A 21,940-nucleotide genomic window follows, 5' to 3' on the forward strand; every position below is an offset into this window, starting at 1 on the left:
CCAAATCTTTGCACCCTTCTCTTTCTGTAATCTCGGGACGAGATTCCTTTTAGGGGGGAAGGCTGTAACACCCCGGGTGTTTGCACAGTATTTTAATTAGGTGTCTGCACAGTAATTATGTATGTTTACTATGCATCATGTGCTTGAAATGCTTAAAAGGATCTTTTTGTAATTAAGAAAGGTTATATGCGTAATTATGATTTTATGCAAGGTCCTTTACTTAGTTATTTCTGAATATAGCTTTTGTGGAGGGTGTTTGTGCAAAATTTCAGTGCATTTATTGCATGGCATCCAATTTTGCTTAAAGGTCTACATTTGAAGTGAAATTGCTTTGAAAAAGACAAAATTCCTGGAATTCAAAATCCCTTCAACGATTTTAATTTTAGCTCTTGAATCTTTGGTCAAATAAATTTTTGCACAACATCAAAGTTGTAGATCTTGAAAAGTTGAACAACTTTCATGTTGGGCACTTTTCCATTTGAGCTTTGGTTTAAAAGTTATTGCTTGTTTATAGAAAGGTCCCTGGAACTTTTGGAAATTGCAAAATCGCCCTTATGACCATCTTCCCCTCCCTGCTCTGCTTCTCGCCGCCGGCCACCGACAGCGCCGCCCGCCGACGCCTTCCCGGCTTTTCCGGCCATCAATTCACCGTGCGCTGGCTCCCACGCGTCGCCGGCGAGCTCCTCCCCCTCCTGTTGCCTCGCGCTGGAGCCCCCACCCCTCGCCACGCGCCCCCGCCGAGCCCAGAACCTCCCCGGCGGCCGCCACCTCGCCGCCGCCGTGGAGAGCCCAAACCAGAGGCCCAGCTCTCGATCTTTCGCGCGCCTGAGCACTACAAGAAGCCCCGCGCTCTTTTCCCCTCCTCTTTTCGCCAGTTCCCTAACCCCACGCCCCAGAACGCCGCCGCCGCTCACCCCGAACGCCGGCGAGCTCCACCCCGCCGCGGAGCCGCCACCCCAGACCCGCTCCACCCCTACAGCCCCCACCTTTAGCACCGCCTCGACCTCGCGCAGCTCCCAGGCCACTTCCCCTCGCCTGAACCTCACCGGAGCACCCTCGCCGTCGCTCGCCTCCGCCGCCGACCCGCCCTGCTCCGCCGAGCCGCCGCTTCCGAGCCTCTCCCCGCAACCCTAGGCCACCCAGAGGTGCGCCTTGCACCCGTGAGGCTCACGCACCCCTCCACCCTCGCCGCCGGTGAGCCCCTCGCCGGGAAACGGCCGGTCAACCGCCGCCTCCCCTCTCTGACCCGGCCCAGGGACCTCGGGTTGAAAGGAAAGAAAACCCAGGGGGTTATTTGCATAGGCCTAGACTCAGATGAATAGTGCCAGTAGGGACTGCTTTGTAATATTTTCAGTGAACTTTGAAATTCTAGATCAATTCATAGAAAATTCGTAAAATAGAAAATCTTGATGTTTTGGAATCCTCTTGAGGAGCTCTATGCAGTAGAAGCATAATATGTTAGGCTTTAGTTGCAAGTTTTTGCTGTAGATTTCGATTTGTGTTACTAGGTTTATAAATACTAGTTATTTAATCTTTTTCTTATCTGATGTTTGAAAGCCGATATTGCTCTGAAATTTTGGTGGTAGTTTACTCTTGTTACACTAGCTTTTCTATAAAAATTTCATGATCAGTTCTTTGTTGTAGCTATTTATTTGATTTAATCCTTGTTTAGTATACTTTATTTATGATAAATAGTTTCTGTTCTTAATAAATCGTGAAAATATTCCTGAGTATTCTTCTGGAGTATATTAGCTTGTCCAGGAAGTTTGAGCCTTAGTTCATGGCTATATCAGGGGCTAAAAATAAATATTGCTAATCTGTTGTTTGTTTTATTTATTTTCTCAGAGTTATTTCGGTGAAGATAAAATCATGAAAAATTCACAGTAGCTAGATCATCCCTGTGTAGATCTCATGTTAAATTTTGAGCTTCTGATCTTCTTTAGTTTGACCTGTGTAATTCTTGCTTGTTCTAGTTGTTATCTGAGTAAATGATTTATTGTGTTTAAATGGTTAAATGTCTTGGCATGATTTTTACAGGGTAGGTTACTTTGTTCACGTTCTGTTTAGGGTAATTTTGGTAGATTTTATTACTATTTGTACTCTAATTTGTTGATTTATTTACAAACCATGACTTAGTGGTATAGTAAATCATCACCACTCATTTTATGAAGTTAGTTAACTTCTTTTGTGCTGTTGATCATGATGCCTTGTGTAGTTAAATTTGTTATTTAACTACTCTATAAACGATTGCCCATGTTTGTTTATAATGTTGTTCTTGCATTGCATATAGACACGACTACTTTGTCAGACGGGATGTACGAGTTGATTCCGGAATCTGACGGAGGTGATCTCGAAGCTCAAGTTAACACTGCGGAACTAACTGAAGCCCCGGACCAAAGTTCGGAAGAGCCTAGGGCTGAAATAGTTAGCAACTACCGAGAAGGCAAGCCCCGGACATAACCTATATTTCAAATTAGTATCATTTACTGTATTACTTACTTGTGCATTTACAGTTCATAGGATTTGAATTGAAACCCTAGATGCATGATCCTAGGAAGCTATGTACTGAAAACTAGACCTGAGTTCGACTATCTGCTAAGCTTATAGGACCGGTAAAAGTCGAGTGATTGCCTGTCACTCGCGAGCCTTATAGGAATTGTCTGTTTACTTTCTGTTATCAATATAAGGACGACGGACGGGGTTGTGTTCGATATCATGTCCTTATGTGAAACCCCGTCTGTGTTGATGAACTTGCTAAGGTCGCGGTGTGTGGTAGTGCTGGTTAAGTTTTTGAAAGTACTAGTCACATGCCGTAAATATGGTACGCGGCAAGCCTAGTAGCCGATTGGACCGGGGAGTGGATATACCTTTCACTCTCTCAGTAGAGATAGGTTTTATTTTATGTTGCGCAACACTACGACTTCGAGGGACAAGGTTCGGCCTTGGAGCCCTGTAGTCGGGGAGAGTGACCCTATCCACAAGCCGGAAAGAAAGGTCAACGGTTGTTTGGGAATGACCCGACGGTGTTCCAGACGTGTGTGCTAGGTTACCCTTGCAAGGTTGAATTTCGATTCAGAATCGTCCGCCTCTCACGATGAAATGAGACTGCTTGATCTCTTTGCCACACAGAGTAATAAGAGCAACAATATTCTTATTAATCTTGATGTTTGCTTATAAGTTCCACCATGATTGGATAGTAGATGCTTACTTAGAATGGTTAATCAACTAGAATCTTGAAGCTAAAACTTGAAAGTAAGGACCTACTCTTTATTGCTTTTCAGCAAAGAAAAACCAGAGCCTTACAAAGCTTTGCATAGTCTAGCTAAGGTGGGCTACTTATACCCGTTGACGGTTAAGTCTTGCTGAGTATTAGAATACTCAGCCTTGCTGTTGAAACCCCTTTTTCAGGTATGAGTTTTGAGGATCAGATCGCTAGCTTGACCTATCCTTGCGCTTTGCCTCCTGGTTGGTCCGTAGAATGGGATACGTCTTCGGCCGGCAATGACTATGACGAGTGATACCAGGTTTGGGCTAGCTTGGGATACTTTTGGCGACGTGTTGTAGTCATCGTATTTCATCTTCCGCTGTTTAAAACTCTGAACTTACCCTTATGTTTTGTATAACTGTTTTATTTAAGTTGGTTTTGTAATAATCTTTTGAACTGGTTTGTAATCTTTAATGTGCCTGTGTTGTAAAAATTGTGGTTGTAATATCTCTGGACTCGCCTTCGTGCGGGGTATGCTTGTTCGATCCGAGAATCGGTGGTTGTATCGGGACGTTACCCGACAGACCAAAAATTGTTCCGTTTGAAGTGCGTTTAAGCTAATGTTGCCTTTATGGTGATGGTTTACGCACTTGAGCCGGGATAATTTAGGCGGTTCTGCCACAGCGCTCATGTGGAGGCACAAGAAGTAGAGCCTGGTGTTGATGGTATGACTCAGTTTTGCAGTACCTAAATAATACTTTGTTCAATTTTTCTTGTGCGTATGGTGTGATTGGGAGCTATACCTAAATAATGATTATGCCTAAATAATGTTTACGCAAAGGATGATGCTTACAGTGACGATGCAGCAGCACTAGAGGACGAAATTGATCCAACAAAAGTATATACGATCGACGATTTCATCGCCGAGAGTGAAAAGTTGGACACATTTCGAAGGAAGATTGGCGAGAAATTGAAGGCCAATATGGAAGGATCATCATCTGAACCACCACGACAGCGCCAGCGTCAGAGTGGCCCATGGAGGTACATACCTAGGCCGAGAGAAAAAGGACATGATGATCTAGTTGCTAATTATTTTTCAGCAAATCCTATCTATACCGACGAGATGTTCCGTAGGAGGTTTCAGATGAATAAGAGTTTGTTCCTTCGAATTGTCGATGCCCTTAGTGCTTGGGATGTTTTTTTACCCAACAAGTTGATGCAACGGGTCGAGATAGCCACTCACCTCTTCAAAAATGCACCGCGGCTATTCGAATGCTAGGATATGGCACACCAGCAGACGCACTTGATGAGGTCTTGAAAATTGCAGCAAGCACGTCTTTGGAGTGTTTAGGAAAATTTGCTGAAGGGGTAATTGAATGTTTTGGTGGCGAGTACCTCCGTGCTCCGACAAGTGATGAACTAGAAAAAATTATACAGCAGAATGAGTCTCGTGGCTTTCCAGGCATGATAGGAAGTATTGATTGTATGCATTGGCCGTGGAAGAATTGTCCAAAAGCATGGGCTGGCATGTTCACTCGTGGTGACAAAGGAAAACCTACCATGATCCTTGAGGCGGTAGCATCTCGCGACCTTCGTATATGGCATGCTTTTTTCGGTACCGCTGGGTCTCAAAATGATATCCAAGTATTAAACAAGTCACCATTATTCATTCAAGCGATAAAAGAAGAAGCCCCCCGAGTGAATTATATTGTAAATGGAATGCAGTATGACATGGGTTACTATCTTGCCGATGGGATATATCCTGAGTGGGCAGCCTTTGTGAAGACAATAAGAAAGCCTCAAACGGAGAAACATACATTATATGCGCAGCGACAAGAAGGGGCAAGGAAGGATGTCGAGTGCGCATTTGGCGTGTTGCAATCTCGTTTTGATATTGTCAACCGTCCGGCATGGTTATGGAAAAGGAATGATGTTGTTAATATAATGCAAGCTTGCGTTATCCTGCATAATATGATAGTGGAAGATGAGAAAGAGTTAGTTCGAATTCCATTGGATTTGAATGAGAATCCGAGTGCAACCATTGTCCTACCACCGGAAGTGAGTACAAATGAGAACCCTAATCCATGCTTTGCGGAGGTGCTTAATAGAAACTCAGCTATCCGGGCTAGCTCCACACATAAGCAACTCAGAAATGATTTAGTTGAGCATATATGGCAACGTTTTGGCCCAAGACAAAATTAGAGCCGCATGTCCAATATAATGGCGACTTTATTATTATATCATATCATGTATTTCTAAGACCATTTCATATATATATATATATATATATATTATACATGTTTATTTTAAGAGTCATACGAATTAATTTATTGTATTGTCCATTCTCTCATGTATGCAACAAAGTGGCTACAAAGATCAATTATGTACTAGATCACCATGAGTTTGTGTCAAAGTCTGAATTAATCACCTTGCAGACAGCCAAATAGATAACCCATTGTACAATCTGTCTGTTCAGTTATCTGTTTGTGACAAAAAGACAGCTGTTGTCTACACTATTGTACATGCCCTTATATCCTCCCACTGGGACCATGCGTCCATACCACTAAAACATTTTCTTTAGCAAATGGGTCGGTTTGCTATGCCTGTCACCATTTGTTTCATTTTCTCTCAACTAACTCGTGGAAATCTTTTTTAAGAAAAAACTAACCCATGGAAACCAAAAAATCCATTTTAAGTAGCCTCGTGACGGGCGACCCCATCCAAACCGAGGAGAGAAAAAAAGGAAAAAAAAAAGTCGAAACAGCAGGCATAAAAAAAATCTGGCGCCGTGTCCACCACGTGCTTTTCTGCTCTCGCCCCACTTCAATAAATACCCCTCGGCCTCCCCTTCCGTCTCTTCTCTTCGTTCCTCGCTCCAACCTCCCCAACATCGCCTCTCGATTCTTGACGCCAGCAGTAATCGCTCGTTAATCCCTTCCAAATCCGCGATATTCCCAAGAATCTTCTCTCCCCCTCTCAACCCGACTCTCTTTCGCTCCTCCCCATTGCGCTCCCTCCCTCGCACTCGGATTCCTGCTCGCTTTCTCCGTCTCCGTCTCCCTCTCGGCCGTCCCCCTCTCCTCCGCCTCGGATTCGACCGCCGCGCCCCCCTCCTTATCCTGCTCCTGCCGCCGCGTTTTTCTTCCTTCTTCTCCTGTCCGCCCGGGACTCCCTCCGCAGTTCTTGCTCTTTGCGTCGCGTCGCGTCGAGGAGAGCGTGCCTTTCGTTCCGGATCGCGCGGCGCCCCCGACATGCGCGTGGAGGGACTGGAGGACGCAGGGAGGCTAGACCAGGACATCGACAAGCACGCCGGTTTCGTGGTGCGTAACCCTGTTCCGCTCCTCACCCCACTTTTCTAGGACTTCGTTGCTTGCAGTCCTCGTGATCTGTTGCGGGTCTCGCTTGCCGGATTTCATGCTTTTCTTCGGTTGGCGATTCGTGCGGGTTTCCCGTCGGTCGGGCCGGGATCGATCGATTGAGGATACGAAACCAAATTTCGCTGTGGTGGTTGCTTCCGGGTCGTTCTTTTCATGTTGAAATGCTTTCTCTTTTGTTTCGCTTTCTCTAAAAATCCGGAGCCAAGAGTATAGATAGGAGAGGTTAGTTATTTATTGGAGCACCAGTGGAATTAAAAAAACTCCTGTGTATTTTAGCAATACCTTTCTCTCACACGCACTAGGTGTGAAAGGGAAGATGCTCTGAATTGTTCAACGGGGAGAAGTTTCGAGTACAGATTCAGGTTGCGTAAAAATGATGTCTTTTTGGATGTCCTGGCTTGCCGACGAATTGTTCCCAAACCCAAAAATTTTTGGGTGTCACGTCAATTTATGACAAGATGTGGGAGGGCTTTTCGAATACTAATTAAAAAACTAATTTTAGAACTCACTTGGAAACCGCGAGACGAATCTTTTGAGGCCTTTGATCGCACCATTAGCACATGTGGTTTACTGTAGCACTTATGGCTAATCATGCACTAATTAGGCTCAAAAGATTCGTCTCGTCGTGTACATCCAAACTGTGTAATTAGTTTTGTTATTTAATTATATTTAGTGCTTCATACATGTGTTCAAAGAGGAGGTGAAAAAATTTGGGTGAAAATTTTTGTTAACTAAACGGGGAGTTTCTGCATTGCGCTGTTCCCCTTGTACTTTTGATTCTGTGACGAATTTATGATGCGTATGGGATGTGCGTGGCTGCAGGATTCAATTTGACGGAGCAGAAACATTCAGATTCAGTACTCCAAAATTCACACTGTAGTGCTTAACTTGATTTACCTCAGATCAAAGTCAAATGCCAAAAAAAAGATTGGCTTTGATGCTATTACTGATTAATTACCGATAATCCGCCATCTAGAATGTTGCTTAGCATGTACAGGTAGAATAATCAGTACTGGCGAAGTTCGGTTAGTACTTTACTTCGTCAATTGAGGTCAAGCAAAAAAGGGGGTTTAAAGGGTCATGTTGTTCGATCGCCTGATTGGGCACTTTGTGGACAACTCTTTAGTGATCCATGTTCTTTATAGCTCTCAAGTACATAATGCCATCTGATGACCCGTGGTACCTATTAGACCTTAATGGGGTAGATTTGTCTCTTTACGTGGTATTGATGTTGCAACAGGAAGTGGACTATGGAGTGGTGCCCAAGAATGCACACCTGTAGGCTTTACATGGCTCTGCTAATTACCTGAACTGTGTGGAACTAACGGGGCATCTGCTGTCCTATCATATTGTCACAGCTGTTTGCTCCTTTGTCAAGTTTATATGATGCTAAAATACTTTTGTTTGAAAGACAGACAGGCTGCCAAGTAGTACGTGTGTGCATTCTTGGGTGTTTTGTTATGATTGCCCTCTCTAGAAATGGTTACTTGAAGCCTTTCTGTCCAATAATGATCTGCCTTCTGTTACTAACTTTACACAATTGGACTTCGGTTCCTATGTCCCTTTCAGCTAGCTGTATTGCTACTTACTATAAGTATTGTGTTTTCTTTGTGATGGTAACAAGTATTTTTAGGGAATTCCAGTTGTTGTCCAGGGGGTTGTTAAGGGGTACAATTTTTATTTCATTTGTTGGAATAAACCTCTTTGTTTTCTTGGTTTCTATATTGAATGTTATGTAGTTTTTTTATTATTTGTTTTTCTTTCACCATGTTCTAACCCTTTTTTGGATGATGGGCAGATGGAGAGAGTTTGTGAGAACACAGTGTCTGTTGATTTCAAGCAGAACTTTGTCCCATTCATCCAGTCAGGGGAGTGGTCTGATATCGGAGGTCGTGATTACATGGAAGATGCCCATGTGTGCATCTCTGACCTGGCAAAGAATTTTGGCTATAAAGCAGCTGATGATGAAGTAATTTCCTTCTATGGGGTAATTATCTATTCATTCTTATATTCCATTCCTACCTCAACAAGGAAACATATGGCTTCTGAAGCAATCTTTCTATTGTAAATTTTAATGAACCCATGATAAAATGTGCATGCAGCATAGCGAATTTTTCGGTTACTGTTTGCGCTAACCCCTTCTAGCAGTACCATTAGATAGTTGCTTCCCAAATGTTTCATAATTGCGGGAATCATGGAATATACTTTATTTCTGTTCTCTGACTCACTTTAACTCCTATTCACAGGTCTTTGATGGACATGGTGGCAAAGACGCAGCCCATTATGTCCGTGATAACTTGCCACGAATCATCGTGGAAGATGCTGATTTTCCTCTTGAGCTTGAAAAGGTAGTCAAGAGGTCATTTGTGCAAACTGATAGTAAGTTTGCAGAGACATTTTCTCATCACAAGGGACTTTCTTCTGGAACTACAGCACTGACAGCAATGATTTTTGGAAGGTATTGCTTCACATTCAACCCCAACTCTCTGGTTATGGTGTCATCCACTAAACCATATGATCGGAGCTGCAAAATCTGAGAGAAAAAATTAAAGCATGGTAGAGATTCAGTTGACCATAGGTTTCTACCAGTTTCCGGTGCATGAATATCTGGCACTATTGGAGTTGTCTTCCTGTCAAAGACACTTGAAAGGCATAAAAGTTTTTCATCAATGGTCGGAACTTAGGTCATCAGATCTGAAAATTTTCTCCTTTGCTAGTATTTTAACCTCAATCTTAATTATGCATGATGTTACAAGCTCCTGCTTTGCTGTGAGCTAGACTGGACAGAACTCGTCTTCCTTCAAAAAAAAATAACTTTTTAAGTTATTGCCAATGCTTATTGCTAGCATATCTTGTGCAGGTCGCTTCTGGTGGCTAATGCTGGTGACTGCCGAGCGGTCCTTTCTCGGCGTGGCACTGCCATTGAAATGTCCAAGGACCACAGGCCATGCTGCATAAATGAAAGAAAGCGTGTAGAATCACTTGGTGGCTATGTTGATGATGGTTATTTGAACGGTCAGCTGGCAGTCACTAGAGCACTAGGTGACTGGCATCTTGACGGCATGAAAGAGATGGGTGAACCTGGAGGGCCCTTGAGCGCTGAGCCAGAGCTGAAAATGATCACATTGACAAAGGACGATGAGTTTTTGATAATAGGCAGTGATGGCATCTGGGACTTCTTCTCAAACCAAAATGCTGTGGATTTCGCACGACGGAAGCTCCAAGACCACAATGACTTGAGGCTGTGCTGCAGGGAGATCGTCGATGAAGCAATAAGGCGGGGAGCCAGCGACAACCTAACAGCAGTGATGGTTTCGTTCCACCAGGAGGCCCCTCCCCAGACCAGAGTGAGCAGGACCGGCAGGGTTGCACGGAGCATATCAGCTGAAGGGCTTCACAACCTCAGAGTTCTCCTGGAAGGCCAGTGACGGCGCCATTGCGGCCAGTCCTGATGCTGTGCTACATTGCTGAGTGTTAATTGTAAGTAGCGATTTTCGGTATCTTGATGCTGTTCAGCGACTGTGTGTCGACATGCCAGAGTGACTATTCTTGTCTGAGAATAAACCAACGAATCTGAGATCTCACTAGCTGATTGTGAGGCGCTGTAAATAATAAAAGTTGGAGCTAGGTAAGGACGAGTTAGCAGTGTGCATCCAGGGGGGCTTTCGTGGCTCATTATGCGATGTTTTCCCCTGATCTTTTGTAAATAAAACCTTGCTGGGAGTATCAATGCAGTCGAAGTAATGTTCTCTCATGCAATGCGTGCGGCCCCCCAATGTTGGGAATTCACTGATCATGTTCAGATATATGCTGTTCATGTTACTGGTGGTAAATTTTGTTATAGCTCAGGCGAATTTTTTTGGTAGGAGTATAAGTTCATCAAACAGACGCTTCTCGAACTGAAAAATCCCATTATGAAATAATGTACATCCTTAATCAAGGATGGATTTCCGATGCTGCACCTGTACTGATAGCAACTGAACCAAACAACCTGAACAAGATCTGACAGGGGGAGCTGGACAAGATTTGATTGATTTCACATGGTACCGTCCGGTAGGCAAAGCAAACCATCGAAATCCAATCGGTTACCGATGCCAGTATGCCACAGCTACTCTTCATGAATCATGACTGTTCGATTTGAGTTCAGACCCGACAGGCCTCTGATCCTGCTCTGAACCTGCGCGTGATTGTGAACGTCGTGAGCCCGGTCAACCGTGATCGCTGCCCGTGCGCCGACACACCTTTTGATGCCAGCTTTGCAGCTGCTAATCTTCAATAGATCTTCTCTCGATCTACCCCCTAACCTAGCATTAGCTCCTAGCGTCCGCTCCCTGACACTTATCCCCAAACTGCTGCACTCGCTTTACCGGCGACATGGTTCCCTGACCCAGGTCAATGCCTCCCTTCAGCTCATGCTCTCACCTGCAGCAGGCTGCATTCTTTATCTTCCCCTCCCCCTCGAGACATTTGCTGTCTGGCCACGCACATTCAGAATTCAGAAACAGCTGGACGCTCCGTCCAGACGAGCCAGCCTCTTCTCCTCTCCCCGTGCAAGCTTTTCTCAAGGAACACGCGAACAAATACGCAGCCTCTGTCGATGAGCCGCGAGACAGGCGCGCAACTTTCCAGGGGATGGTGCGCGCGGCGCCTGAGACCGGACAGAAAACCAACCACTGGAACTGGAAGCTTAGTGCTTGCAGGTTCAGCATCAGTGTACCTAATCCAGGGACCAGTGGCCTAAACACGGCCCAAATTTCGTGCGGGCAGCCTTCCGTAAAGGGCGACAGGAGTGGCATAAACTAAGTTAGCATCTCGCATGGATGCGTGAGTTGACGACACTGGCACAGACAGCACAGCTTGTTTTTCTATGCTGTAGGTCTGGACAGCCCACTCCTGAATCCTGATAGACATGAGTACAGCAATCACTGGGATGGGGCCATGGCGGTGTTCTGGAGGGAGGGAGGTGTATAAGTAGGGCATGTCGTAGGTCAGATGGGTTCAGTACTTCAGTTCAAGTTCAAACCACTTTGCTTGTTCCTAGCTTCTGCATTCCAACTGAGCTGAGCAGTAAAGCGAATAGCACTCGGTCTCTGAAGTGTCTTTGCACTCTCTCTACCGCACAAAGATGAGGACTTCCTTGCCATTGGCTGTCTCCGCCGTCTTCTTGCTTCTGTTGCTGACGACCATGGAGGCTGAAGCCATCAGGTTGGATGCAGAGAGTCGGGCCGCGGTCAGCGAGCATCAGCAAAATGTCAATGTAAGTCATCCTGATTCTTCAGTGTCTGAATCTCTGAATGAATATGTTAGTGCATTGGTCGTTTGGAACGGATGCTGACGTGCTTGCATTCCTGTGATTTATCAGAAACCAGGAGACAACTTGGCGCCAAAGGACGCTCCCGTTAAAAGCTCAGTAGGCGAGAGCGAGACGAAGAGAAGCATCGCTGGACAGGAGCAGGTCAGGGCTACAGCACACAAGCTACCTGAGTTCCACGAAGACTACTACGGCGCCAGCGTTCATGAACCTAGGCACCACTGAGCGAGGCAGTCTTGGCCCCTTGGCCGCTCGATCAGTTTGTTTGTTCCCTTTGTGCAAAGAGGAAATAGGATAGGTACTAGATTAGTCAGCAGCCGTAGCAGGCTGCCATAGTCTGAGCTTGATTAGCGAGCGACAACCTTTTTTTTCTCCTCTTCATCTCTTGAAGGGAAATGTAACAAACAGTTTTGATGCGCTAACGCTTGGCAAAGCCAAAAGGAACTCAAGATACTGTCAGTGTTAGCTTGCACTCACACTGTCATGTTACTGCAGCAGAGAACATTTGGATGTGAGCAAAAGCTTGTGCATGCGCTACTGAAAACCGCAAGATGCTGTCAATGCGATTAGCATGTTGGTACTGCAGATAACACCAGATGTGATGATTTTTTAGCAGAGTTCCAGTAACATTCATTCATTGTGTCAGCACATAGCAATAGAAACTGGCTGAGCGGAACACCAGGTGCAGAAGCAGAACGGATATGTAGCAGCAGACAAGAAGCAAGCGGCACGGACTCTTTCTTTCCTTGTTGACACATGCTTTCCAGGCCGAAATGTTTTTTCGTGGCCTGCTGGCCGCTGAGTGAAGTTGTGACCTGTGATCGTCGGCGATTGGTCGGCGGTTGTAAATTGGCGCGCGCACTCCCGTAGGCGACGACACCAACTCCACACAGTCGGAGCCGTGGTTTGAGGCCGCCGCGCCACCGCCGGATAAGCTGCAGTGTTCTTCGCCGGGGATGTCCTTTCTGTCCGGGCCGGACTAGAGTATTCGCCTGATATGCCCGGATTCCGTCACATGCCTAATTATAATATATCAGCTGATGATTGGGGGCCCCGCAGAGGATGTGGTTGGTACATGACGTTCTCAAAAGCCAAAAAAAAATAGGAGGTTAGGTGATGAGTGAATGCCAGCCCACGGGCCACGGCCCAGTCTTGTGCCGCGACGTCGTGGGTTGCGTTGGGCCTGTTCCGCCGGAGGCCTCCTCCTCCGCCCTTGTTCCACCACGCGGCCCCAACAACACTGAGGTGGGCGGATTTTCGGCCTGCTCGGATGTCGTGGGTTGGGCTGTCTCAAAGGCCACACCTCTCCCAGGCCGCGACGTCGAATACAGTCGAGCAAAAAAAGATACAGTCCAGCAAACACGCGGTGGTGTGATGTGAGGAACGCAGGAGTGCGACGGGCCCCGTCCCTGTCCGACACGTTGTGCCCAGCCCAGCCCAGCAAGTAGCAAGCCCTACTGCCAAGGCTGACACAGGAGCAGCGGAGAAGCACACACATGACACATGGCGGCGCTCCTCCTCCTCCTCCTCGCTGCCTGCCCAACCCGGTGGGTTCCCAACTTCCCCCACTTCCCGTTGCCATTGGGCATCGGCATTGCCGTTGCCAACCCACCGCGTCTCCTGTGCTCTGGCGGTCAGACCAGCAAATAGATGTCCACACGCCGACGGAGCATAAGAGGGAAAAACCCTACCGGCAACGCTGTCATGGTGGGTTCCCAACTTCCCATTGCCATCCATTTGGGGCATGCATTGCCGCTGCCAACCCACTACGTCCCCAACAACACAGCTACTCCTCTCCATTCCAAATTATAAGTCATTCCAACCAGGGGCGAAGCTAGAGCGAAACCGAGGGGGTGCGCCATTTTACCACAAAATTCGAAGATCTCTATATTTTAGCAAAGTCAGTCGTCGCGGTGACTAGTAAATGGTCATATAGATATTATGGATTATTTTTTTGCCGGGAATTTTGTCTTAGAGTTTCAAATTTTAGTCAATAGTTTAGCCCAATTTTAGAACAATCGATCAAAATTTTTCTTGCTTTATTTGTAATTTCACTATAATTCCGCTAATGGAAACCATAAGCATTGTGTGGGGTTGTATGGCATTCTAGGTGTTCTTTACTATTTTTTAATTTAATGATGTAGAAAAAATATAGTAATCTTAAAATCTAGAATGAAAAAACATTAAACATGTACTCCTTACAAATTTGAATGGTTTGTTTGAAACAAATCATACTCGTTTCGTTTCCTTTTGGTAGTCATATTTAAAAATATATAATTTATATTGGTAGTAGAGTGTATTTCGTATGGGACTATGTTTCGCAGGCTATGTAAATTCCCCAGCACCGTGTTTCATCTATCGAAAAGAATGGGGAGTAACTAGCATTAAATATTATGATAAAGAAGTTGATGCTTTTTTGTCTAGCGTGGTTGACCGAAACAGGCACGTATCTTCTACGTCTTGAAATGTAAGGCTTTGAAGGATTTAAAATTATACTTAAATATAAGACATTCTAGGGTTCTTTGGACAAAAAGGTATGATAACCTCTTTGAGTTTGGTACTAATTTTGTAAGAAATCAATTGCGGTGGGTGGGGGAGTAAAAAATGGCATGCTAATATCCTTAGTTTTGCCGCGTCTCCTGTGCTCTGGCGGTCAGACCAGCAAATAGATGTCCACACGCCGACGGAGCATAAGAGGGAAAAACCCTACCGGCAACGCTGTCATGGTGGGTTCCCAACTTCCCATTGCCATCCATTTGGGGCATTGCCGCTGCCAACCCACTACGTCCCCAACAACACAGCTACTCCTCTCCATTCCAAATTATAAGTCATTCCAATTTTTCAAGAATCTTGGAGAGTCAACTCATCTTAAAGTTTGACCAAAATTATAGAGAAAAACATAAAGATTTTTTACATCAATTATATACACTATGAAAATATAGCTAATAAAAAATCTAATAGTATTTAATTGGTATCATAAATATTATTATTTTATTATATAAATTTAGTCAAACTTAAAAAAATTTGACTCTCCAAATTTTTTGGAATGACTTATAATTTAGAGCGGAGGAAGTACTAATTAATCTGCTGAGAGGAATTAAAAAAGTGAGCGGCACCACGTGGCCAACACTAGATTGCCGCAGGTGTTCGTTTCGAATCGTCTGGGCTACAGCACAGCTGTGCGCGGAATGTTCGGGCGGACCGCGGACGTGGCTGCACGTGGTGCGTGCGTTCCTCTGAGCCCAACAAGCTAGTAGGCTCGTGTCGTGCTCCTCCTGGACGTTCAGCCCCCGTTTAGTTCTCAAAATTTTTCCTACAGTATCCGTCGCATCGAATTTTTTGACACATACATGAAATATTAAATGTAGTTGAAAAAATAACTAATTACACAGTCTAACTGATTAGCACGAAATGAATCTTTTAAGTCTAATTAATTCATAATTAGACATTATTTACCAAGTAACAACGAAATGTGCTACGGTAACTTTTCACACAACTTTTCGCGAACTAAACGCGGCCTCAAGCTAGCTGTTGGGGTTCAGAACGAAGCTGGCGGGCTGTACGTGACGTGATCAGGACGCCAAAGTCTGCGCGTACTTGGCTGCTTGCTCGCGACGGCGAGTTTCGCGAGCCCAATAGCCGCCGCAACGCACGGCCGGAGCCGCTCGACTTCCCCTCTCGCCGTCAAGGTCGCCGGCCACCCATGACCCATGTACGTACTACCCACCCCAGCCGGGGGCACAAATACACAATCAAGGATGATGATGATGGATAAAACAATGACGGACAATTATGGGTAGGGTTCCTGCTTCCTTGGGTACGAAGACTTCCCAGCCCAGCTCGTCGTCGGTGCATGATTGCAGGAGCTGGAGGGAATAAACAACCGGTAAGAAATTCGCGAGTCCATACCGTAACACCGCCCGGTGACACGTGACAGCAACGCAAATTCAAATTGGTTCGAGTGGAGATTAGCCTGGAGGAAAGACAGCAGCCAGCGTGGAGCACGGCGATTGATTCTATAATCTTTGGAGCATTAAGCAAGCACTGGCACAAGATTTATTCGTGGCAACTGGCAGCTAGTCGTTGATACTCTACTTGATAGTGGTGGGAGCCACCCCGACCGCCGCTGGGGAAGGAGAGTAGGAGACGCGACGCGGCTCGCGGGCGACGGGCCCAGCAAGGCCCCCCTGCTTGGGGCTTGGCTGCTTGTCCCGCCGCCACCTCTCTCGCCATCGAAAGCAAGGTCGATTCGCGCGTCCTAATTATTCTTTTCTGGTGCGTCTTTAAGGAGTAAAGACAGCTTAATGGTAAGGCATCACATCAACTAATCACCTTTCTAGATATGGATGGAAATCATTGCATTTCTACCGTTCTGCCCTTCTGAGATGTGAATGCTGAAGCACTCAATCCTGAAACACACGCCGATTAGTATCCATGTTTCCCCATTTGTTAGAGGGCAGGTTAGTAATTTCCGGACAGTAGTTAACCGTTCTCCCTCTCCGTCCCTGGGCGTGCGCGGGCAGTTTGGGGAGAACACACGCGCTGACAGCGAGCACTAACCAACCCAAATGCCCCCCAGATCTCTGTCCCTGTCGTGGCACCAAAGCCAAATCCCACTCTTTTGACACCTCTAATCCCAAAAGGGTGGCGAAAATCCCGTTAACCCAAGTGCATTCCCCGGAGGCGACGAACAGCCCAGGGCAGGGGTCACAGGAGAGAGAGTGAGAGGAGGCGGAGGGACGTAAGAAAAGCTGAAAAGAATCCATCTCTTTCGTGCTCCTACCCCCCTCTTCCGCCTGAAGCTTTCCTCCGTTCTCATCTTCTCGGGGTGGGGGGCAACAGGTGGTGCGATCTTGTTGGGTTCTCCGCCGCCATGGCATTGCCCGTTCCCTTCGTCCGCCTGACGCTGCTGCTGCTCGTCGCCCTGCCATTCTGCGCGGCGCATCCCGGTCCGGGCTTCCATGCTCATCGCGAGTTCCAGAGGCCCGCGCTCCACTCAGGTTCTTGTCCCTCCCCCTTCTCGCGTGGCTTGTTTTTACTTCTTACTTTTACCCGGTTCGTTGCAGATTAAAAGGCTTGCTTGTTCTTTTTGATTCAGTGCGATTTTGCGTTGATTTCGTATTTTCGTTACATCACACAGTATGCCTCTTGTTTTGAACAATTCTTAAAAAAAACATTAAATCTCTTGTTTAATTCTGTATAAGATGTAACAAAAGATCGAATTCTTCACGTGGACCGCCGATTTTTCTAGTGTGCTGTGGTCCTCAGGTTTTTGTTCATTTGTGTCTTGTCCTTTTCTTATGCTCCTTAGGTTCTTTCTCTAAAAGAATCCAATGTTCGACACTACCAAATTTTGGTTCTAGGTTATTTGCGCTGTTGTCTATCAAATCTGTGCCCATCTCTTCAACATAAAGATGATCTAAATTACTTTCGGCCTTTTCTCATTCTCGTGCCACTGCATGGCTTATTTCACTCTTAGTTTTGCCTATAGCAAATCCCTTTTTCTATGGACACCTCGGTTTCAACTTCTACTGTTTCAAATTTAGTCTTGTGCCACTACCATGTGGTGCCTCCATTTACCCCTTAAACTGCATCTGCAGTTCCCTCAGTTTTGTACTGCTTTGTTGCTTTCGGTACTAAGTGTTTTAATGGTCTGTAAGTGATTGCCGTAGCCATTTCTCGTTTGAATTTACTATAATTGACCTCTTACTTATCAGCAGACATCTAGCCTTTACATATCAGAATTTTAATTTAAAGAGAAAATGAGAATATGGCTGTGTTCAAGTTAGCCTCTTCATCAGTGCCTTAGTGATTCTGCCGAAAATGTTGTAAACAGACTAGCGAAAACATAGTTGTAGTTGTATTAAACCACCAGTAAAAAAAATGCCTATTTTCTTGTATTCTCCGGTTGAAAGATTGATTTTTTTTCGTTGCTGGTGATTGTCTGTGTGTGATAAGGAGTTCTAACTGTCAAAGCAGATGGATTTGGCTTGGTGGCAAGGAGATCAATTGCTGAAGCTCCTGCTGACATAAACATCACTACGAATAGCTCCTTTGTCTTGGCGGCAGATAGGACGTACCGCAGGGACCCCTTGAATGGTTTCAGGAAATATCCAGGTGGCTGGAATATCAGTGAAGTGCACTATTTTGCTGTAAGTTTTGTTTCTAAAGTTGCATCTCTATCGGCTGCTCACATTTGTTGCTTGCATTATTTGATATTCGTTGCTCTAATATTTTTTCCTTGGTTTGTAGTCTGTTGGATATACAGCCATTCCCCTGTTTGCGATTGCCCTGGTGTGGTTTGTGTTCTTTTTTCTGGTTATGCTTGGGATTTGCTGCCATCATTGCTGTTGTCCACATCGCAGTTACAAGTATTCTAGAACAGCATATGCCTTGTCATTGATACTTCTAATATTGTTCACTTGTGCTGCAATGTAAGTTCAATTCTTCTATATTGTGGCATTTTCATGGGTCCTTGCATATATTTCTAGTTGTATATACTGATCAAGTTTAACTTGATTCTACCAGTGCTGGATGTGTTATGTTATATGATGGCCAGGGCAAATTCCACAGAAGCACAACAACTACTCTGAAATTTGTTGTTAGCCAGGCAAATTATACCGTTGACAACCTTAGGAACCTATCTGATAGTTTGTCTGCTGCAAAGAAGGTTGACATTGGGCGATTCTTACTGCCTTCTGATGTGCAAAATGAAATCAACGAAATTCAAGGGAAGTTGGATTCATCAGCTAATGATCTTGCTGTTAAAACAACAGATAATGCTTCAAAGATAAAAAAATTGCTAAACCAAGTGTAAGTGTTTTTCACCCCTTCTCATTGAGATATTATCTAAGCGACACAACTGATAAGAGAATGGACATTGTGCACGTGGTTAACCAATTTTATTTCAGGCGGATGGCTTTAATTGTCATTGCGGCTGTAATGCTTCTTCTGGCTTTCATTGGCTTCTGTAAGTACTCTCTATTTTTCCCATACTGGCCAGAAATTGGTTGTAGTTCTGTAAACACATATGCTAACATAGGTAACTCTTTAACTTTATCAGTGTTATCCATCTTTGGGCTGGAATTCCTTGTCTCCGTGTAAGTTGCTGTCTTTGTTTATGATCCTATTTTAACCAACCATGGATATCATTCACTTTTCCCAATATATTTGTAGTTTGGTTGTTATTGGATGGATACTAGTTACTGGAACATTTATCCTGTGTGGTGTCTTCCTTCTTCTGCACAAGTAAGTATTCAATGTCACAATACCGTATGTTCCAAACCTGCACTGTTTGTATGTGCAGGGACAATTAGGTTGATGTGTTGCTATAAGTGTTCTTTTCACTGAGTTGCATACTTGCAGCCCCAAGCCAAATTAAGTTATCCTTATTTTATACAAACCAACCTGTCGATAACTACATTATAATATACAGCTAAGGATATACAAAAGATTGGCATATTTGGCTTTAGGCTTAGGTCTTTTTAAATTAAAGTCTGATCTTGTTTGGAGCACACTGGCATGCCAATGATCTAGCACTTGCATCAAGTAATCAACAATTTGTTTCTAGACTGGACGTACAGCCTGGTACCAATTTGTTTGCAACTGCCTATCCAGTGTCATCTTGGACTTGGGCTGCAGCCTGCATCCTTGCATCACTCTAGACCTTGTTGTTTGTTATGAGGCCTCTGATCCAATTTCCCTATTACTTGAATTGTTTACTGTTATTTTAACCCTACATCTTTCATGCTCTCAACCATCACTTTCCATATCTCTATGGTTGCTTAAGTATAAGAAAGGGCTTAGTTTGTAAATAAATTGTAGCTACCGTTTTGATTATATGTTACATCGCATTGCGCTAGGAAGCTTTGTGTCAAATCATGTACACACCTTTATCTTTCAGTTGTTGACAGCAAAGTATGTTCTGTTCTAAACATCAATTGTGTGGGAACAAACTATGCATTTTACTTCCAAGTAATGCTTCTTGCTAGCAAAACTGGTACACGATTGTATATTGACATGTAAAGATTTGTCTGTCAGTAGTAAAGTTGAAAAACAAAGCTGGGGATGCTGGAACCTCTGCATATATATTTTCATGGGATTTCAATTTTGGGGGAAACGTCTACCCTCTTAATGGTGACCTTTATGATTAAATAAACAAGTCCCATTTTTTATGTTAACATCTATCTTCTCTGTGAAAACAGTGTCACGTCAGATACCTGTGTTGCAATGGAGGAGTGGGTTGCTCATCCTACTGAACACACTGCCCTGGATGAGATTATCCCTTGCGTTGAACCTGCCACAGCAAATGAGTCCCTGTATAGAAGCAGGCATGTCACTTTCCAGCTAGTGAATCTGGTGAACCAGGTGATCACCAACGTGTCGAATCAGAACTTTCCTTCTCCTCCTCCCGTAGCAACACCCTTCTACTACAATCAGTCAGGGCCATTGATGCCGCTGCTCTGCAACCCATTCGCACCTGATCTGAGCAACCGCACCTGCACCAGAGGAGAGGTTACCTTGGACAATGCAACACAGGTAAAACCAGGTTAATCTTTTTCTCCATTGCGCAGTGTAATCACAACATTTTGGTGAGCACCGAATAACATTGATTCATGCCCTGGCGGCTGGCATAAACTGCAGGTTTATAGGAGCTTTGAATGCCAGACCACCACTGTCTCAGGAGCCGAGATCTGCACCACGGTGGGGCGTGTCACCCCCAGGATCTATGGCCAGATGGCAGCCGGTGTGACCGTGAGCCAGGGGCTGTACCAGTATGGCCCTTTCCTCATTCAGCTGGAGGACTGCACCTTCGTCCGCGACACGTTCACGACCATCAACCAGGAGTACTGCCCTGGCCTGCAGCGGTACAGCAAGTGGGTGTACGTCGGCCTGGTGATGGTCTCGGCGGCGGTGATGCTGTCCCTGATCTTCTGGGTGATCTACGCGAGGGAGCGGCGCCACCGCGTGTACAACAAGCAGTTCATCGCCCAGCACCAGCCGTACCCGGTGGAAGAGAAGCCGGCCCCAACCGCCCCACACGCTTGATGACCGTTCCCATATGCCTGTGCATACTCGGTGCTAGTGGTTTTCGTAATGTAGATCGCCGGACCCTTGATTGTTGGTTGCTTGCTGATTTTCGTAGCCGAGGTTTATGTGCATTTTCGTTCTGACGGTAGCTGGATTTGTGGCTCGAATTTGCAGAGGTCAGACAGACTTTGTCTGTCCGTGTTTCGGTTTCTGTTGGGAATGGTCATTGGTGGTGTACTGTACATACAGTCTTTTTTTTTAAAGCCTCTCAGCTGGGTACAGCTCAGTTGGGTACAGCTGTAGCATCTGCTCGTACACATACGCACACTACACACGCACACCACACTCACACCTCATGTGTACAAGTAAACCTACAACTACACATAGATACGAAACCGCGTCCGTTTGGAGATCACCGGAACTTCATGGCTCCGTAGGTGACGGGCGTGTCATAATCCCTTTGTGGGTCCACACACGTGAGAGACTACAGATTTTTATTTTTGGGGACATGCCCCGGTGAGACACGAACGCAGAGCCTGGGGCTCTAACGCTCGTGGGCAGGAAGCGATTAGCCGCTCCCTACCACTGGGCTATCAGCCCGTTCTCCTGTACATACAGTCATGGTCTGGAAGAACTGCATGGTCTTCAGTTTGCTTCTCTTTCCTTCATGTATATACGCAGATTCCAAAATGTAAAATACAAAATTTTTATAAATTGTTTGTATGGTGTATTAAATATAAATCACATTACACAAATGAATTATAGATCACGAGACGAATCTAATGAACCTAATTAGGACATGATTAGACACTAAATTGCTACAGTAATGTTACAATAAATATGCTCTAATGATGGATTAATTAGCCTCATTAGATTCGTCTCGTAGTTTACAGACGAGATTTATAATTAGTTTTGTGAATAGTCTACATTTAATATTTCAAATGTTGAAGATTTCCTTCTAAAAATGTAAAATGCAAAGTGATCTAAACACAGTCTTAATCCATTCGTTGGTTCTAG

The 21,940-nt window shown here is 45.1% G+C and overlaps 3 protein-coding genes across 5 annotated transcripts; all 3 read left to right on the forward strand.

Annotated features, from left to right (window-relative positions):
• The first annotated feature begins 6,056 nt into the window (after window positions 1-6,056).
• LOC120657504 (probable protein phosphatase 2C 27) lies at window positions 6,057-10,341 on the forward strand. The gene is made up of 4 exons (XM_039935823.1): window positions 6,057-6,525; window positions 8,381-8,569; window positions 8,829-9,040; window positions 9,443-10,341. Exons 1-4 carry the CDS (start codon window positions 6,457-6,459, stop codon window positions 10,008-10,010), a joined length of 1,038 nt encoding a protein of 345 aa, XP_039791757.1. The 5' UTR covers window positions 6,057-6,456; the 3' UTR covers window positions 10,011-10,341.
• Window positions 10,342-11,603: 1,262 nt separating this feature from the next.
• LOC120654261 lies at window positions 11,604-12,360 on the forward strand. Its single transcript, XM_039931776.1, has 2 exons — window positions 11,604-11,839; window positions 11,945-12,360. The coding sequence occupies exons 1-2, from the start codon at window positions 11,708-11,710 to the stop codon at window positions 12,116-12,118; spliced, it is 306 nt and encodes a 101-aa protein (XP_039787710.1). The 5' UTR covers window positions 11,604-11,707; the 3' UTR covers window positions 12,119-12,360.
• A 4,045-nt stretch (window positions 12,361-16,405) lies between these two features.
• Window positions 16,406-21,582, forward strand: LOC120657505. Of its 3 annotated transcripts, XR_005668211.1 has the most exons (11): window positions 16,459-16,634; window positions 16,736-16,893; window positions 17,873-18,045; window positions 18,146-18,327; window positions 18,422-18,706; window positions 18,805-18,863; window positions 18,957-18,993; window positions 19,070-19,141; window positions 20,098-20,431; window positions 20,537-21,166; window positions 21,536-21,582. XR_005668211.1 is itself a non-coding variant. In XM_039935824.1 (9 exons), exons 1-9 carry the CDS (start codon window positions 16,767-16,769, stop codon window positions 20,939-20,941), a joined length of 1,674 nt encoding a protein of 557 aa, XP_039791758.1. In that variant the 5' UTR covers window positions 16,406-16,766; the 3' UTR covers window positions 20,942-21,167. The 3 variants fall into 3 exon arrangements, 1 of the variants encoding a protein (XP_039791758.1); XR_005668210.1 differs by having other exon boundaries at window positions 16,406-16,893; XM_039935824.1 differs by lacking the exon at window positions 21,536-21,582 and having other exon boundaries at window positions 16,406-16,893; window positions 20,537-21,167.
• Window positions 21,583-21,940: the final 358 nt, after the last annotated feature.

This window comes from Panicum virgatum, chromosome 1N, assembly GCF_016808335.1.
Source record: "Panicum virgatum strain AP13 chromosome 1N, P.virgatum_v5, whole genome shotgun sequence".
Classification (NCBI taxonomy): Eukaryota; Viridiplantae; Streptophyta; class Magnoliopsida; order Poales; family Poaceae; genus Panicum; species Panicum virgatum.

Bases quoted from the DNA above. Each gene is read 5' to 3' on its own strand.
- LOC120657504 (XM_039935823.1), top strand. From the start codon at position 6,457: ATGCGCGTGGAGGGACTGGAGGACGCAGGGAGGCTAGACCAGGACATC. The intron at 8,570-8,828 runs GTAATTATCTAT...TCCTATTCACAG, and splicing joins AAGTAATTTCCTTCTATGGG to GTCTTTGATGGACATGGTGG. The intron at 9,041-9,442 runs GTATTGCTTCAC...TATCTTGTGCAG, and splicing joins ACAGCAATGATTTTTGGAAG to GTCGCTTCTGGTGGCTAATG.
- LOC120654261 (XM_039931776.1), top strand. From the start codon at position 11,708: ATGAGGACTTCCTTGCCATTGGCTGTCTCCGCCGTCTTCTTGCTTCTG. The intron at 11,840-11,944 runs GTAAGTCATCCT...GTGATTTATCAG, and splicing joins AGCATCAGCAAAATGTCAAT to AAACCAGGAGACAACTTGGC.
- LOC120657505 (XM_039935824.1), top strand. From the start codon at position 16,767: ATGGCATTGCCCGTTCCCTTCGTCCGCCTGACGCTGCTGCTGCTCGTC. The intron at 18,046-18,145 runs GTAAGTTTTGTT...CTTGGTTTGTAG, and splicing joins GTGAAGTGCACTATTTTGCT to TCTGTTGGATATACAGCCAT. The intron at 18,707-18,804 runs GTAAGTGTTTTT...ATTTTATTTCAG, and splicing joins AAAAAATTGCTAAACCAAGT to GCGGATGGCTTTAATTGTCA.